This window comes from Elgaria multicarinata, chromosome 3 (assembly GCF_023053635.1).
Source record: "Elgaria multicarinata webbii isolate HBS135686 ecotype San Diego chromosome 3, rElgMul1.1.pri, whole genome shotgun sequence".
Classification (NCBI taxonomy): Eukaryota; Metazoa; Chordata; class Lepidosauria; order Squamata; family Anguidae; genus Elgaria; species Elgaria multicarinata.
Window position 1 is genome coordinate 163,848,976 of NC_086173.1, and position 15,451 is coordinate 163,864,426.

At 46.8% G+C, this 15,451-nt stretch overlaps 3 protein-coding genes across 6 annotated transcripts in view; 1 reads left to right on the top strand and 2 right to left on the bottom strand.

Annotated features, from left to right (window-relative positions):
- LOC134396310 (oocyte zinc finger protein XlCOF6-like) overlaps window positions 1–15,451 on the bottom strand; it is a 211,820-nt gene that overhangs the window by 181,087 nt on the left and 15,282 nt on the right. The gene's annotated exons all lie outside the window — the stretch shown is intronic.
- The window catches only part of LOC134396384 (zinc finger protein OZF-like), a 253,426-nt gene that overhangs the window by 121,881 nt on the left and 116,094 nt on the right, over window positions 1–15,451 (bottom strand). The gene's annotated exons all lie outside the window — the stretch shown is intronic.
- LOC134396334 (gastrula zinc finger protein XlCGF26.1-like) lies at window positions 1,804–15,068 on the top strand. 4 transcript variants are annotated; one of them, XM_063122795.1, is made up of 4 exons: window positions 8,424–8,507; window positions 11,036–11,145; window positions 11,570–11,657; window positions 12,202–15,068. In XM_063122795.1, the coding sequence occupies exon 4, from the start codon at window positions 12,273–12,275 to the stop codon at window positions 14,520–14,522; it is 2,250 nt and encodes a 749-aa protein (XP_062978865.1). In that variant the 5' UTR covers window positions 8,424–8,507; window positions 11,036–11,145; window positions 11,570–11,657; window positions 12,202–12,272; the 3' UTR covers window positions 14,523–15,068. The 4 variants fall into 4 exon arrangements, with proteins under 4 accessions (XP_062978867.1, XP_062978866.1, XP_062978869.1 ...); XM_063122797.1 differs by lacking the exons at window positions 8,424–8,507; window positions 11,036–11,145; window positions 11,570–11,657 and adding exons at window positions 1,804–1,888; window positions 3,047–3,130; XM_063122796.1 differs by lacking the exons at window positions 8,424–8,507; window positions 11,036–11,145; window positions 11,570–11,657 and adding exons at window positions 1,831–1,888; window positions 3,043–3,130.

A 15,451-nucleotide genomic window follows, 5' to 3' on the forward strand; every position in this document is an offset into this window, starting at 1 on the left:
AGAAGAAAGGGGGGAAATGGGGAGATTGCATACCCTTCTTTCCAGTTCCAGAAGCCTGCAATGTATCAATGGGGATGCATGGACAACGGCCCCAGCATAAGAACTTTATGCATGGCCAGGTTGGTATTGCCCTTCTCTGCAACTGTCTTGGAACTTGGGGTTGATTAGTGCAGCTTCCAGCCAGTGGAAATCAGTGTGTCTCTGGTTCAAGCTACTCTGTGTGTTTCTCTCTGTACTTGGCTTATATTCCCTGATTTATAACAGGACCATACTCAACTGTGCTTCTTGTCTGCTCCATGATTTATTTGGCTGACATTGCTTTTCTGCTCAGCTTCTCTGACCTTGCAGTGTCACCATGGCAATTCTATTGCAAACATAAAGTTGGCAGAACAACCTGTCCAGCTCTGAACTCCCTCTCTGTCTACACCCTGATCTGTAGAAATGCTGCAGTTAAACCTGCAGGAGCAATACTAGAGTTACCAGATACAAAAGTGGGCAGCGCTGCTGCAGCTTTAACTGTTGTGATGAAGAGGAAATTTCACCAGGTGCTGCATGCATACAAATGACACTGCCTGAAATTCCCTTTTCAATACAACTGTTAAAAGATAAAGAAGCCCTATCCCCCTTTTCGTATGGTCACCCTACCGTCACTGCCCCTTCCAAGTCCACATTCTACCCATGCTTAGCTGAGAATGGAATCCGACCCCCTGGCTCAAACCCAGGTCAGGTCTAATTCACTGCCTGGCCTGTTGGGTCTTGCCTTCCTGTCCCTGTTGCCGGGAATTGGGGAGTAGAGAGTCTGTGGGGGCAGGAATTGGGCAGAACAGAGGGAGTGTCTGTGGGACAGAAATTCAGTGGAAGGGAGAGAGTCTGTGGGGCAGAAGAGAGGGAGAGTCTGTGGGACAGGAATTGGGCAGAAGAGAGAGAGTGTGGGGCCGGAATTGGACAGAAGAGAGGGAGAGTCTGTGGGGCAGGAATTGGGCAGAACAGAGGGAGTGTCCGTGGGACAGAAATTGGGCAGAAGGGAGAGAGTCTGTGGGGCAGAAGAGAGGGAGAGTCTGTGGGGCAGGAATTGGGCAGAACAGAGGGAGTGTCCATGGGACATATGGGTGGAAGGGAGAGAGTCTGTGGGGCAGGAATTGGGCAGAACAGAGGGAGTGTCCGTGGGACAGAAATTGGGCAGAAGGGAGAGAGTCTGTGGGGCAGAAGAGAGGGAGAGTCTGTGGGGCAGAAGAGAGGGAGAGTCTGTGGGGCAGGAATTGGGCAGAACAGAGGGAGAGTCTGTGGGGCAGGAATTGGGCAGAACAGAGGGAGAGTCTGTGGGGCAGGAATTGGGCGGAAGGGAGAGAGTCTGTGGGGCCGGAATTGGACAGAAGAGAGGGAGAATCTGTGGGGCAGGAATTGGGCAGAAGGGAGGGAGAGTCATTGGGGAGGAGAGATGAGCTCCTGCGGCTGAACTCAAGGGTGTCGTTTGTCCCCTCCCGCCAGCCTGCGCCTGTCTTGTGCCCGTCCGTCTGGCGACTTCAAGTGGGGGCCGAGGGGGAAGAAGGCGCAGCACCACGAGCAGCTCCTGCTGCGGCATCCCAAGGAGAGCAGCGCTGCGGCCCCTTCGTGGACGCCCCGCGGCCAAGCGAGCCTCGCCCTGAGTCCCAGGGAGCCCCCGAGCTGCGGCGCTCAGCGAACCGAGGCGTTTGGAAGGGAGGCAGCGCGGCTCCTGCCTCCCAGCCCCCTCCCATTCAAGGGGTTAAAGGAGCCGAGCTCTGATTCCTAGAGAGGCCGGATGTTCCCCCATTGGGAAGGGAAGAGGCACTCGGAAATGTGTGAACCCCCCCTACCCAACCCCGCGCGCGTTGTGTTCCTGGAAGTGAAATCGGCCTTGTGAGGATTGGTGAGGAGGCTGCATTGAGGCACCGGGGGAAGGGGGGGGGGGCACGAATGTTTTGCAAGTGGGGGGGGGGGGGGCTTGACCCTTGCAGTCCAGTCTCCCAAGTGTGGCCCAAAGATTTGCATGGTTGCTATTGCACGACCCTCTCAGGCCCCATGATGGGTGGGGGGAGGTTTGGGGCAGAGCAAAGTGTGTGGGGGGGTAGTGGAAGAGCACTCAAAAGAGAGGGAGGGGACCTTGGAGGAGGAGCTCTGCAACCTCCCTCACCTGCCCCCCCCCCCCCGCTACGGATTTAATTTATTTTATTGTATGACTGCTAATGAAGACCTTGCATTACCAATAGTGTTTATTATGTTTGGATTTTTCAAAGTGGTGGATCTTGAAGTCCCCAGCAAGAGAACTACTGGCAGTGCCTGATCTTAGAATCATAGAATAGCAGAGTTGGAAGGGGCCTACAAGGCCATCGAGTCCAACCCCTTGCTCAATGCAGGAATCCACCCTAAAGCATCCCTGACAGATGCTTGTCCAGCTGCCTCTTGAAGGCCTCTAGTGTGGGAGAGCCCACAACCTCCCTAGGTCACTGGTTCCATTGTCGTACTGCTCTAACAGTCAGGAAGTTTTTCCTGATGTCCAGCTGGAATCTGGCTTCCTGTAACTTCAGCCTGTTATTCTGTGTCCTGCACTCTGGGAGGATCGAGAAGAGATCCTGTCCCTCCTCTATGTGACAACCTTCAAATACTTAAAAGGTTGTTACACAGAGGAGGGCCAGGATCTCTTCTCGATCCTCCCAGAGTGCAGGACACAGAATAACAGGCTCAAGTTACCGGAAGCCAGATTCCAGCTGGACATCAGGAAAAACTTCCTGACTGTTAGAGCAGTACGACAATAATACCAGTTACCTACGGAGTAAGGTAAGGGCTTTCCCACACTAGAGGCCTTCAAGAGGCAGCTGGACAACCATCTGTCAGGGATGCTTTAGGGTGGATTTCTGCGGAGAAAGCCCTCCTTCTAGTACCTGGGGATTTCATGTTTGGAATTTCAAGTTTGCCTTCCTTCCACTTGTCTCTTGGATGGGATATGGGATGGGGACAGTGTTATTTGACATTTCTGAATATTTCTTTGAGTCACAAGTAACATTCGTATGTCTTTCCTCCCAGGAAGAAGGGCCTCTGATGTCCAAATTTGACCTCAGCTCCTGGCTTATAGAAAAATAGGAAGAACTGCTTTTCCAAGAGATGTTGACAGGTGGGTCCTTATATAAATCATAAGATTGTGCCTTATCTAGAACTCACAGGATTTCATGATTGTCTTGTGCGTCCCACCAAACAGACTGGAGTTTTAAGAGACTGTTAGTTCCCTTGCAAATATCTCTAGTGATCCACTGCATTGGTTACAGCACCATCGTCCTCATAGCTCTTTGGCACTGTTCAACATGCCTTGCCAATATTGTGTGGGGCTGGGTGCAATGTGGGGCTGCCCTGAAGAGGGTTTGTATACTGCAACTGGTGCAGATTGCTGCTGCCTGATGGGTGTCAGAAATCCACTGTTTGGAGCCCTTTTCTCCAATATTGTTTGATGTTCACTAGGAATGACGAGTAGCCATCGTTTTTCTCTGCCTGATAGCATATTCCTTGGACCAGGGTTTTGGCTGCCAGATTTCCTTAGGATGAGGAGAATGCAGTGGGGTCAGTGCATGGTAGAACCACAAAGGAGAATACAAAAAGCAGTCCAGATTAAGAATCGATTCCTCTCTTTCTTTCAGCAAGAGATTTGTGGAACAAAACAAATGAGAAAGCACATCAGGCGTTCAAGGAAAGCGATTACTGGACAGACATGGAGCAGAATGCCGGGAATCGAGATGGGTTGGACCAAATGGAGGAAAACCAAGGAACTAAAGAGAGAAATAAATGTCCGGATGGTGACCTCCATGCAATTATAGTACAACAAAAACCACCCGAAGAAAAGAGAGAGAAGAAGTTTCCTGCGTGTGGAAAAACGTCTGCTTGTAAATCGACCCTTGATAATCATCACGAAACCCACCCAGGAAAGAAATGCTATAAATGCCTTGAGTGTGGAGAGAGGTTTTGGCAGAGTTCAGCGCTTCTTACTCATCGAAAGACTCACACAGGGGAGAAACCATTTAAATGCTTTGAGTGTGGAAGGAGTTTCCATAATCAAGGTGGCCTTCAAGTACATAAAAGAATACACACAGAGAAGGAGACATTTAAGTGTCTGGAGTGTGGAAAGCACTTCACTGAAGCATCTTTCCTTAATTCTCATCAAAAAACTCACACAGAAGAGGTACTATATAAATGTCTAGAGTGTGGAAAGGGCTTCAGGCGTCAATCAAGTCTTAAGTCTCATCAAAGAACTCACATCAGGGAGAAACCAAATGAATGCCTGGAATGTGGAAAGAGCTTCATCAGAAAGGTGGAGCTTGTTTCACATCAGAGAATTCACACAGCAAAGATACAACTTGAATGTTTGAAGTGTGGGGAGAAGTTTCGTTACAAGCACAGTCTTACTGCTCATAAGTTAATTCACAAAAAAAACCCACTTTACTGCAAGGTGTGTGGAAAGCATTTTCATCAGAGGCAACAACTTACTAGACATAAGATAATTCACGCAAAGGAGAAACCATTTAAATGCTTTGAGTGCGGACAGAGGTTCAAATGTAAGGATAACCTTAGAGCACATAAAAAGGTTCACACTCGAGAGATGTCATATAAATGCCTGGAGTGTGGAAAAAAATTCACATCTGAGAAGAATCTTAAATCCCATCAAAGGATTCACTCAGGGGAGAAACCAAATGTATGCTTGGAGTGTGGAAAAAAATTCACATGTGAGAAGAATCTTAAATCCCATCAAAGGATTCACTCAGGGGAGAAACCATATGTATGCTTGGAGTGTGGAAGGAGATTCTCACAGGATTGTTCTCTTAGATACCATCGAATGGTACACACAGGGGAGAAACCATATATATGCTTGGAGTGTGGACTGAGATTCTACCAGAGTAGTACCCTTCTTAACCATCGAAGAACTCATACAGGGGAGAAACTGTATCAGTGCTTCCAGTGTGGACAGGGTTTCAATGTGAGACCGGCTTTTATATCACATCAAAAACTTCACACGGAGGGATTCCCATATAAATGCTTGGTGTGTGGAAGGACCTTCAGTCGAAAGTCATCCTTTGGTCACCATAAAAAATCTCACAAAGGGGCCTCTTCAGAGCAGAAGTCTGAATCTCTGAAACCTTCTCCTACAGAAGACCTGGGGCAACCTAGCACATTACCTGCCAGCAGTGCCTCACCTGTGGCTCCCAGCAAGCCTTTCAACCCTGTCCCAAGCCCAGCTGTGGTTCAAGATTCCCTTCCCACCACCCATGGCTCAGCAGAACACCAAAAGCAATGTATTATCTGGGATACTCAGAGCAAAGGTGGGAGCACCCACCTGACTCCCCGAAAACCAGGGTATATGCATGAGCAAGGGCTTTCTCAGGAACAAGGATCCATCTATGAGGGGGCAGATCCAGCTATGGTTACTGATGACGCAGACTCAGCTGCAACTGCTGAACCAGCATCAGCCAGAACATACGCTCTCAGTATTCCCCAGACCTTTATTTTGTTAACAGTTCCCATAGAGCTATCTGACTCCCATTGTGGGCGGGAGCCAAAACAAACTATTTAAGTGTCTGGAGGGTAAAAGGAGCTTGGGGCAGAACGCATGTCTTACTTTCTATCAAAGAAGCCTCACCATCGAAACGTTTCAAATGCCTTAGCTTAAGTTCCATGGGGTGATTCCATCACATCAAATAATCTATGTAAGGTAGACTCCGTATGCTCCTAATGTTGTGAAAGCCGTTGTCCTAAAACAAGCCTTAACAGATATGGGCGGGTTTTCATTGGGGGAAGCTCAAGAAATATTCCGGTGGTAGGAAAATCTTTTACAACATAGCAAATACTATTCATGTGTCTCTGTGCGGGAAACGCGCTTTAGTAAGTAGAAACCTTTGTACAAATGATCTCGTTTGCATGGAAGAGAAATAATTTAAATGCGTAGAACATAAGTAGGTTTTCATTAAATGAATATACACTGGGATACCAGTACAAATGTCTAGTGTGTGGCAACCTTTTGGAATGGTTATTCATCACACACGGGTGATTAGAGTAATACGTTTGGACAAGTTTGTCAAATGAGGGGTTTTTTTTGTTTTGTTTTTAAAAAGACTCATCTCTGTTTGTGCCCATTGACAGAAAGCTTTATAATTTCACGGAGTAAAGGGCTAGATTTACACAGATGCCCCGTGCATGCACACACACTAAATCTGTTCCAGAGTGTTGAGTGATTCTCTTAACACTGGGTAAGTTTGGACGACACACTAATCAACGGTGGGGTTGGGGGTTAAGAGGAGCAACAATGAAATCAACTGTTGATTAGCGTGTTGTCTGACCTCAGGCACCGTGTGGGAGGTGATATAGGGGGTATAGTATTTTTTTTTTACCTTGGATCAGTTAGCACAGTGGTTCCCAAACTTTTTCAGGTAACTGACCCCTTGGTTCCACAAACTCATGCCCAGTGCCCCCTTCCCTACCCTATAAAAATCATTATTCAGAATAGCGGTTTTCAACGACCCACTAAGGAAAGTAATAACAATAAAATTCAAAACAGTAACAATTAATTGAGTATTTATTCAAAATCCAATTACATTTTTTTTAGTTTATTCAATTAAACATAATTGATTAACTTGATCCAGTAATATCATCAAAGTCTGATAGTCATTTAACAAGAATATTAGATATCACATTTAGTAACTAGGGTAGAGTACCTCACTATTCTGTAAATTCTTAATATGATGGATGGGCTTGATGAAGTGATACCAGTTTCCCAATGTCTGGTTTAAAGTCACTTAACATGAGTCTTAAATCACCACGTTTAGTAATCTGGAGTAGATTTCTTTGCTTGGAGAGAAGTAGGCAGACCACACTAAAAGCACATTCCACCAAATATGATGTTGGAAATGCAACCAGGAGCTTCTGAACCACTCTCCATAGTGCAGGATAGCAATCAGAAATTTCCTTCTGTAACCAAAACTACTGGTATGGAAAAGATCACCTTGAGCGCCCCCCTGCCGCCCCCTTGCCTCTTAATTCCCCCCTATGCAATCCCACCGCACCCAAGGGGGCAGTATCGCCCAATTTGGGAATCACTGAATTAGCAGATGACTTTTTGTCATTCTCGGCTTTGTGTGCTGATTACTATTTCGCTCCTATGGCTGAATGGCAACACCTGCAATTGCAACATTTGTTAAAATCTCGGTTTGGCCCTGCCTCTTTTACAGCTTCAGAGACTATTGGAAGCACATCTGGAGGTTAATCATAGGGGGTCGAGATTAAAAAAAGAGGACAGGGCTTCTGCATCTTAATGTACTGAAAAGGGAATTTCAACAGGTGTCATTTGTATGCACGCAGCACCTGGCGAAATTCCCTTTTGATAACACTTAAAAGTGCAGGAGCCCTGCCCTCTTTTGTAACTGGTCGGGCTAGTATAGCTCCTGCTGCTTTAACTGTTGTGATGTAGAGGGAATTTCACCAGGTGCTGCATGAATTCAAATGACACCTGCTGGAATTCCCTTTTCAATACAACTGTTAAAGAATAACGGTAAACTTAAAGTGTTAAAGAATAATGATAAATAAGAACTGTTAAAGATAAGGTGGCCTTGTCCTCCCCTTTTCATAGGGTCACCCTTCAAGGAACACCCCCGTAATCCAAATGGGTGACATTTCTGTGTTCTCTCTCACCTCAGCTGTGGTGAGGTGAGGGAGAACACAGGGCAACCAGGATGATCAGGGGTCTGGAAACAAAGCCCTATGAAGAGAGACTGAAAGAACTGGGCATGTTTAGCCTGGAGAAGAGAAGATTGAGGGGAGACATGATAGCACTCTTCAAATACTTCAAAGGTTGTCACACAGAGGAGGGCCAGGATCTCTTCTCGATCCTCCCAGAGTGCAGGACACGGAATAGCGGGCTCAAGTTAAAGGAAGCCAGATTCCAGCTGGACATCAGGAAAAACGTCCTGACTGTTAGAGCAGTAGGACAATGGAACCAGTTACCTAGGGAGGTTGTGGGCTCTCCCACACTAGAGGCTTCAAGAGGCAGCTGGACAAGCATCTGTTGGGGATGCTTTAGGATGGATTCCTGCATTGAGCAGGGGGTTGGACTTGATGGCCTTGTAGGCCCCTTCCAACTCTGCTATTCTATGATTCTATGGTCCAGAGAACAACTTATTGGCTGAGTTTGGACAACACGCTAATCAACTGGGGAGGTGATAATAGCAACAGAATGGGAAACAACCATTGGTCCACTTTTTTTAATTAAAGTGAATTCGGGGGGGGGGGGTGACAGGCCAGGTGGAACAGAACAAGAAGTCAGTGGTTGCCATAGTCACAGTTAGCAAGGCGTGTTTTATGATGCAGGTGTCCCACCCCCAAGCGAGGCACACCCACTGGCCACCAAATCAAAGGCTTAAAAGGCTATGGGGCTGCTTGGCTGGGCTTTCCAGAAAGCTGGCCTCACCACCGCTTTTAGTTCCCCATTCGGCCATTGGCATAGCAGCCACGCTCAGGTGAGTTGAATGGAATCCTAACTGGGCCCAGGTTTAATTTCCAGCCCGGCCCTGGTCTGCAGGGAAGAGAGGGAGGGTCCGTGGGGCAGGAATTGGGCAGAAGGGGGAAGAGAGGGAGAGTCTGTAGGGCAGGAATTGGGCAAAAGAGAGTGTCTATGGAACAGGAATTCAGCAGAAGAGAGGGAGAGTCCATGGGGCAGGAATTGGGCAGAAGAGGAAGAGTCTGTGGGGTAGGAATTGGGGAGAAGAGAGTCTGTGGGGCAGGAATTCAGAAGAGACGGAGTACATGGGGCAGGAATTGGGCAGAAGAGGAAGAGAGTCTGTGGGGCAGGAATTGGGCAGAAGAGAGTGTCTATGGAACAGGAATTGGGCAGAAGAGAGTCCATGGGGCAGGAATTGGGCAGAAGAGGAAGAGAGTCTGTGGGGCAGGAATTGGGCAGAAGAGGAAGAGAGTCTGTGGGGCAGGAATTGGGCAGAAGAGGAAGAGTCTGTGGGGCAGGAATTGGGCAGAAGAGGAAGAGAGTCTGTGGGGCAGGAATTGGGCAGAAGAGGAAGAGAGTCTGGGGCAGGAATTCAACAGAAGAGAGGTAGAGTCCATGGGGCAGGAATTGCGCAGAAGGGGGAGAGCGTCTGTGGGACAGGAATTGCGCAGAAGGGGGAGAGCGTCTGTGGGACAGGAATTGGGCAGAAGAGAGTGAGTCTGTGGGGCAGGAATTGGGCAGAAGAGAGAGTGAGTCTGTGGGGCAGGAATTGGGCAGAACGGGGAGAGTGTGTGAGGCAGGAATTGCGCAGAAGGGGGAGATAATCTGTAGGGCAGGAATTGGGCGGAAGGGAGAGCGTCTGTGGGGCAGGAATTGGGGAGGAGAGCTGAGGTGCTGCGGCTGTTCTCACAAAGGAGCTCCTTTGGCCTGGAGGAGCCCGGTCATGGCGCTGCCTGCGCTGAAACTCCCCCCAAGGGCGTCTCCGCCCCCAAGCCTTGTGCCCGGCCGGCCGGCGACTTCAAGTGGGGGCCGAGGGGGAAGAAGGCGCAGCAGCACCACGAGCAGCCTGTCTGCGGCCTCCCACCCATCCCCCACTTAAGGGGTTAAAGGAGCCGAGCTCTGATTCCTAGAGGGGCCGGAAAACCCACAATTGGGGGAGGGGGAGGCACTCGGAAATGTGCCCCCCGCCGTTGTGTCCCTGGAAGGCAAATAGGCCATGTGAGGTCTGGTGAGGAGGCTGCATGGAGGCGGGCGCGTGGGTGGCGGGGAGGAACCAATGTTTTGCTTGTGGGGGGGCTTGACCTTTGCAGTCCAGTCTCCCAAGTGTGGCCCAAAGATTTGCATGATTGCTATTGCACGACCCCCTCGGGCCCCATGATGGGTGGGGGGAGGTTTGGGGCAGAGCAAAGAGTGGGGGGGGGCGGGGGTGGAAGAGCACTCAAAAGAGACCGGTTTATTTATTTATTTATTTATTAGATTTTTATACCGCCCAATAGCCGAAGCTCTCTGGGCGGTTCACAAAAATTAAAACCACAATAAAACAACCAACAGGTTAAAAGCATAAATACGAAATACAGTATAAAAAGCGCAACCAGGATAAAACCACGCAGCAAAATTGATATAAGATTAAAATACAAAGTTAAAACAGTAAAATTTAAATTTAAGTTAAAATTAAGTGTTAAAATACTGAGTGAATAAAAGGGTCTTCTGCTGGCGATGAAAGCAGTACAGTGTAGGCGCCAGGCGGACCTCTCTGGGGAGCTCGTTCCACAACCGGGGTGCCACAGCGGAGAAAGCCCGCTGTGGCTCCCTTTTATTTTTTTTGTATGAGGGCTAATGAAGATCTTGTTTTAGCAATACCGTTTGTTTGGATTTTTAAAAGTGGCGGCTCTTGAGGTCCCCAGGAGGAGAACTTCTAGCAGTGCCTGAGTGTTCTCCCCACTGACAAAAAGCATGTGCCTCCAGTCCCCATCTTTACATGTTCGCTCAATATCCCCCTGGGCATGCAGGATTTGGCAAGCCAGATTCCAGCTGGCCATCAGGAAAAACTTCCTGACTGTTAGAGCAGTACGAATCAGTTACCTAGGGAGGTTGTGGGCTCTCCCACACTAGAGGCCTTCAAGAGGCAGCTGGATGACCATCTGTCAGGGATGATTTAGGGTGGATTCCTGCATTGAGCAGGGGGTTGGACTCCATGGCCTTGTAGGCCCCTTCCAACTCTGCTATTCTATGAGTCTATTCTGTGATTCTATGATTTCCCTGAAGGGTGACTCAGCAGCTGAGTAATGATTGCTGTTTTTATTGTTAAGCTTTCTGCTTTTCTCATTTCTGGAATCTGTTAGCAGGGCCCACTGGAAGTGGGCATATAAATCTATGAAATAAATAAAAAGGCATGATTACCTGTTATGTTTTTCGTGATGAGAAATGCATCCTTTAAACAATGGCTTTAACCACGGTGAATAAAGCGAAACCCCTTATTCACTGTGGTTAAAGCCATGGTTTAAGGTGTCTTCTGAACGGGGCTTTTATCTTCCCTTTTCTTTTCAGAGCCCAGTGACCTTTGTGGAGGTGAGCGTGGGCTTCTCCAAGGAGGAGTTGGCCCTGCGGGATCCAGGATAGAGGCCTCTCTGTACAAGGAAGACATGATGGAGTATTAGGTCTAGTGACCAGATTTGTACACAGTATTCCAAGTGTGGTTGTACCATAGATTTGTTTAAAGGCAGATTGATATAGACATGTTTCTTCCTGGAGGATAAAAGTGCCAGTACCCTATGAGCACTGAAGAGAGGGGTTCTCCTTTGGAGGTGGTGGGATGGTTGAAGCGGGTGCTTCTCTCTGGGCTGGGCCTTCATTCCTGTGCTGAGATACGGCTATAAGGGAAACAGCTTGGGCTCCTCTTCAACTGCACCTGTGTCATTCGTAGCTGGCCTAGCATCAGGTAGATGATTCCAGGTGCATCCTGCCCCCTCCCCACCTTCCTTCCACGTCTCTTGGATGGGATATGTGATGGGGAAAGGATAATCTGACATTTCTGAATATTTCCTTCAGTCACAAGTAACATTCGTATGTCTTTCCTCCCAGGTTGAAGGGCCTCTGATGTCCAAATTCGCCCTCGGCTCCTGAATTATGGAAAAACAGGGAGAACTGCTTGTCCAAGAGACATTGACAGGTGGGTCCTTATATAAACCGTGAGATTGTGCCTTATCTAGAAATCAGAGGACTTCATAGGACTTCATCGTTGTCTTCTAAATCCAAACAAGCAGACTGGACTTTAAGAGACTGTTAGTTCCCTTGCAAAGATCTTTAGTGATCCAATGCATTCCTTACAGCACCATCTTCCTCATAGCTCTTTGGCACTGTTCAACATGCCTTGCCAATGCCGAGTGGGGCTGGATGCAATGTGGGGCTGCCCTGAAGAGGGTTTGTATTTGCTGCTGCCTGATGGGCATCAGGAATCCACTGTTTGGAGCCCGTTTCTCCAATATTGTTCGATATTCACTAGAAATAACAAGCAGCCATCGTTTTTCTCTTCCTGGTAGCAATACACCTCTACCTGATAGCATATTCCTTGGACCAGCCAGTCAAGTGACAGGAAGTTGGCTGCCAGATTTCCTTAGGATGAGGAGGATGCAGTGGGGTGGCTGCATGGTAGAAGCACAAAAGAGCGTATAAAAACAGTCCAGATTAAGAATCGATTCCTCTCTTTCTTTCAGCATGAGATTTGTGGAACAAAACAAATGAGAAAGCACATCAGGCGTTCAAGGAAAGCGATTACTGGCCAGACATGGAGCAGAATGCTGGGAATCAAGATGGGTTGGACAAAATGGAGGAAAACCAAGGAACTAAAGAGAGAAATAAATGTCTGGATGGTGACCTCCATGCAATTATAGTACAACAAAAACTACCCCAAGAAAAGAGAGAGAACAAATGTCCTGTGTGTGGAAAAACGTTCGCTTGGAAGATTAACCTTTATAATCATCGCAAAAGCCACACTGCAAAGAAATGCCTTGAGTGTGGAGAGAGGTTTTGGCAGAGTTCAGCGCTTCTCACTCATCGAAAGACTCACACAGAGGAGAAACCATTTAAATGCTTTGAGTGTGGAAGGAGTTTCCATAATCAAGGTGGCCTTCAAGTACATAAAAGAATACACACAGAGAAGGAGACATTTAAGTGTCTGGAGTGTGGAAAGCACTTCACTGAAGCATCTTTCCTTAATTCCCATCAAAAAACTCACACCGAAGGGATACCGTATAAATGTCTAGAGTGTGGAAAGAGCTTCAGGCGTCAATCAAGTCTTATGTCTCATCAAAGAACTCACATCAAGGAGAAACCATATGAATGCCTGGAATGTGGAAAGAGCTTCATCAGAAAGGTGGCGCTTGTTTCACATCAGAGAATTCACACAGCAAAGAAACAGCTTGAATGTTTGAAGTGTGGAAAGAAGTTCTATTACAAGCACAGTCTTATTGCTCATCAGTTAATTCACAGAGAACGCAACCCATTTAACTGTGAGGAGTGCGGAAAGAGTTTCTGTTTCAGGAAACTTCTTACTAGACATAAGGTAATTCATGTATATAAATGCACGGAGTGTGGAAGACGTTTCAGTAAGAAGAAGAACCTTAATTCCCATCAAAGAATTCACTCAGGGGAGAAATGTGGAAAGAGCTTCATCAAAAAAGAGGAGCTTGTTTCACATAGAATTCACACAGGAGAGAAACAGTTTGAAGGTTTGCAACGTGAAAAGAATTTCTGTCACAATCAAAATCTTACTGGTCAATCAAGTCTTAAGTCCCATCAAAGAACTCACATCGGGGAGAAACCATATGAATGCCTGGAATGTGGAAAGTGCTTCAAACATAAAAGAAACCTTAAACGCCATCAAAGAACTCACACCGGGGAGAAACCACATAAGTGCTTGGAATGTGGAAAGAGTTTTAGCCGAAAGGAGGAGCTTGTTTCATGTCAGAGAATTCACATGGGAGAAAAACCATTTGAATGTTTTCAGTGTGGGAAGAATTTCTGGTACAAGCTAGATCTTACTAATCATCAGTTTATTCACACAGTGGAGAACCCATTAAAATGCCTTCAGTGTGGACGGAGCTTCACATATTGGGGTGCCCTAAGAACACATGAAGAAGGTCACAATATTTCATATGAATGTCTGAAGTGTGGAAAAAGTTTCAGGACGAACAAAAGCTTTTATTACCATAAAAGAATTCATTTACAGGAGAAATCGTATAGATGCTTGGACTATGGAAAAAGTTTCGGGAAGAGGAAAAAACTTAATTCCCATAAAAAAATTCATACAAGGGAGAAACCATATATATGCTTGGAGTGTGGAATGAGATTCTACCAGAGTACTGCCCTTATTAACCATCTAAGAACGCATACAGGGGGGGAAATATATCAGTGCTTCCAGTGCGGACAGGATTTCAATCAGAGACAGAGTTTTATATCACATCAAAAACTTCACATGGAGGGATTCCCATATAAATGCTTGGTGTGTGGAAAGACCTTCAGTGTAAAGTCATCCCTTACTCGCCATCAAAAATCTCATAAAGGGACCTCTTCAGAGCAGGAGAGGTCTGAATCTCCAAAACATTCTCCTACAGTTCACCTGGGGCAACCTAGCACATTAGCTGCCAGCAGTGCCTCATCTGTGGTTCCCAGCAAGCCTTTCAACCCTATCCCAAGCCCACCTGTAGTTCCAGACTACCTTTCCATCACCCATAGCTCAGCAGAACACCAAAGGCAATGCATTAGCTGGGATACTAAGAGTAATGGTGGAAGTACCCACCTGACTCCCCGAAAACCGTTTCAGCCCAGGTATATGTCTGAGAAAGGGCTTACACAGCAACAAGGATCTATCTATGAGGGGGCAGATCTAGCTGTGGCTACAGGTGAGGCAGACACAGCTGCAACTGCTGAAGCAGGAACAGTCAGAACATACACTCTCAGTATTCCCCAGACCTTTATTTTGTTAACAGTTCCCATAGAGCTATCTGACTCCCAGTGTGGGCTGGGGCCAAAATAAACTATTTAAGTGTCTGGAGGGTAAACGGAACTTGAGGCAGAGCGCATCTCTTACTTTCTATCAAAGAAGCCTCACCATCAAAATGTTTCAAATGCCTTGGCTTAAATTCCATGGGGTGATTCCATCACATCAAATCTATGTAAGGTAGACTCTGTATGCTCCTAAATGTTGTGAAAGCTGTTGTCCTAAAACAAGCCTTAACAGATATGGGCGGGTTTCCATTGGGGGAAGCTCAAGAAATATTCTGGCAGTAGAAGATCTTTTACAACGGAGCAAATACTATTCATATGTCCCTGTGTGGAAAATGTGCTTTATTAAGTTGAAACCTTTGTACAAATAAGATTGTTTGCATAGAAGAGAACTCATTTAAATGTGTAGAACGTAAGTAGGTTTTCATTAAAAGAATATACACTGGGATACCAGTACAAATGTCTAGTGTGTGGAAATCTCTTGGAATGGTTATTCATCACACACACAGGTGGTTAGAGTAATAATTCCCTGTACTTGTCTTCTGTTTTCCGTTTAAGGACATAAGTTTGTCAAATGAAGAGTTTTTTAAAAAAAGACTCATCTCCAATTGTGCTCATTAGCAGAAAGCTTTATAATTTTTGCAGAGTGGAGGACTTGATTTACACAGATGCACATGCACACACACTAAATCTGCTCCAGAGTGTTGGATGTAGGGGATGTAGTTGGTTTTTTTGCCTTGGATCAACTAGCGGCCTTGTCCTCCCCTTTTCATATGGTCACCCTACAAGGAACACTCCCGTTACCCAAATGGGCGACATTTCTGTGTTCTCCCTCACCTCACCTGTGGTCCAGAGAACAACTCATTGGTTCACTTTTAATTAAAGTGAATTCTGCCAGGGGCCCAGGACAGGTGGAACAGGACAGGAAGTCAGTGGTTGTCATAGTCGCAGTTAGCAAGG

Excerpts from the sequence above, each read along its gene's own strand:
- LOC134396334 (XM_063122797.1), top strand. The coding sequence starts at position 12,273 with ATGGAGCAGAATGCTGGGAATCAAGATGGGTTGGACAAAATGGAGGAA.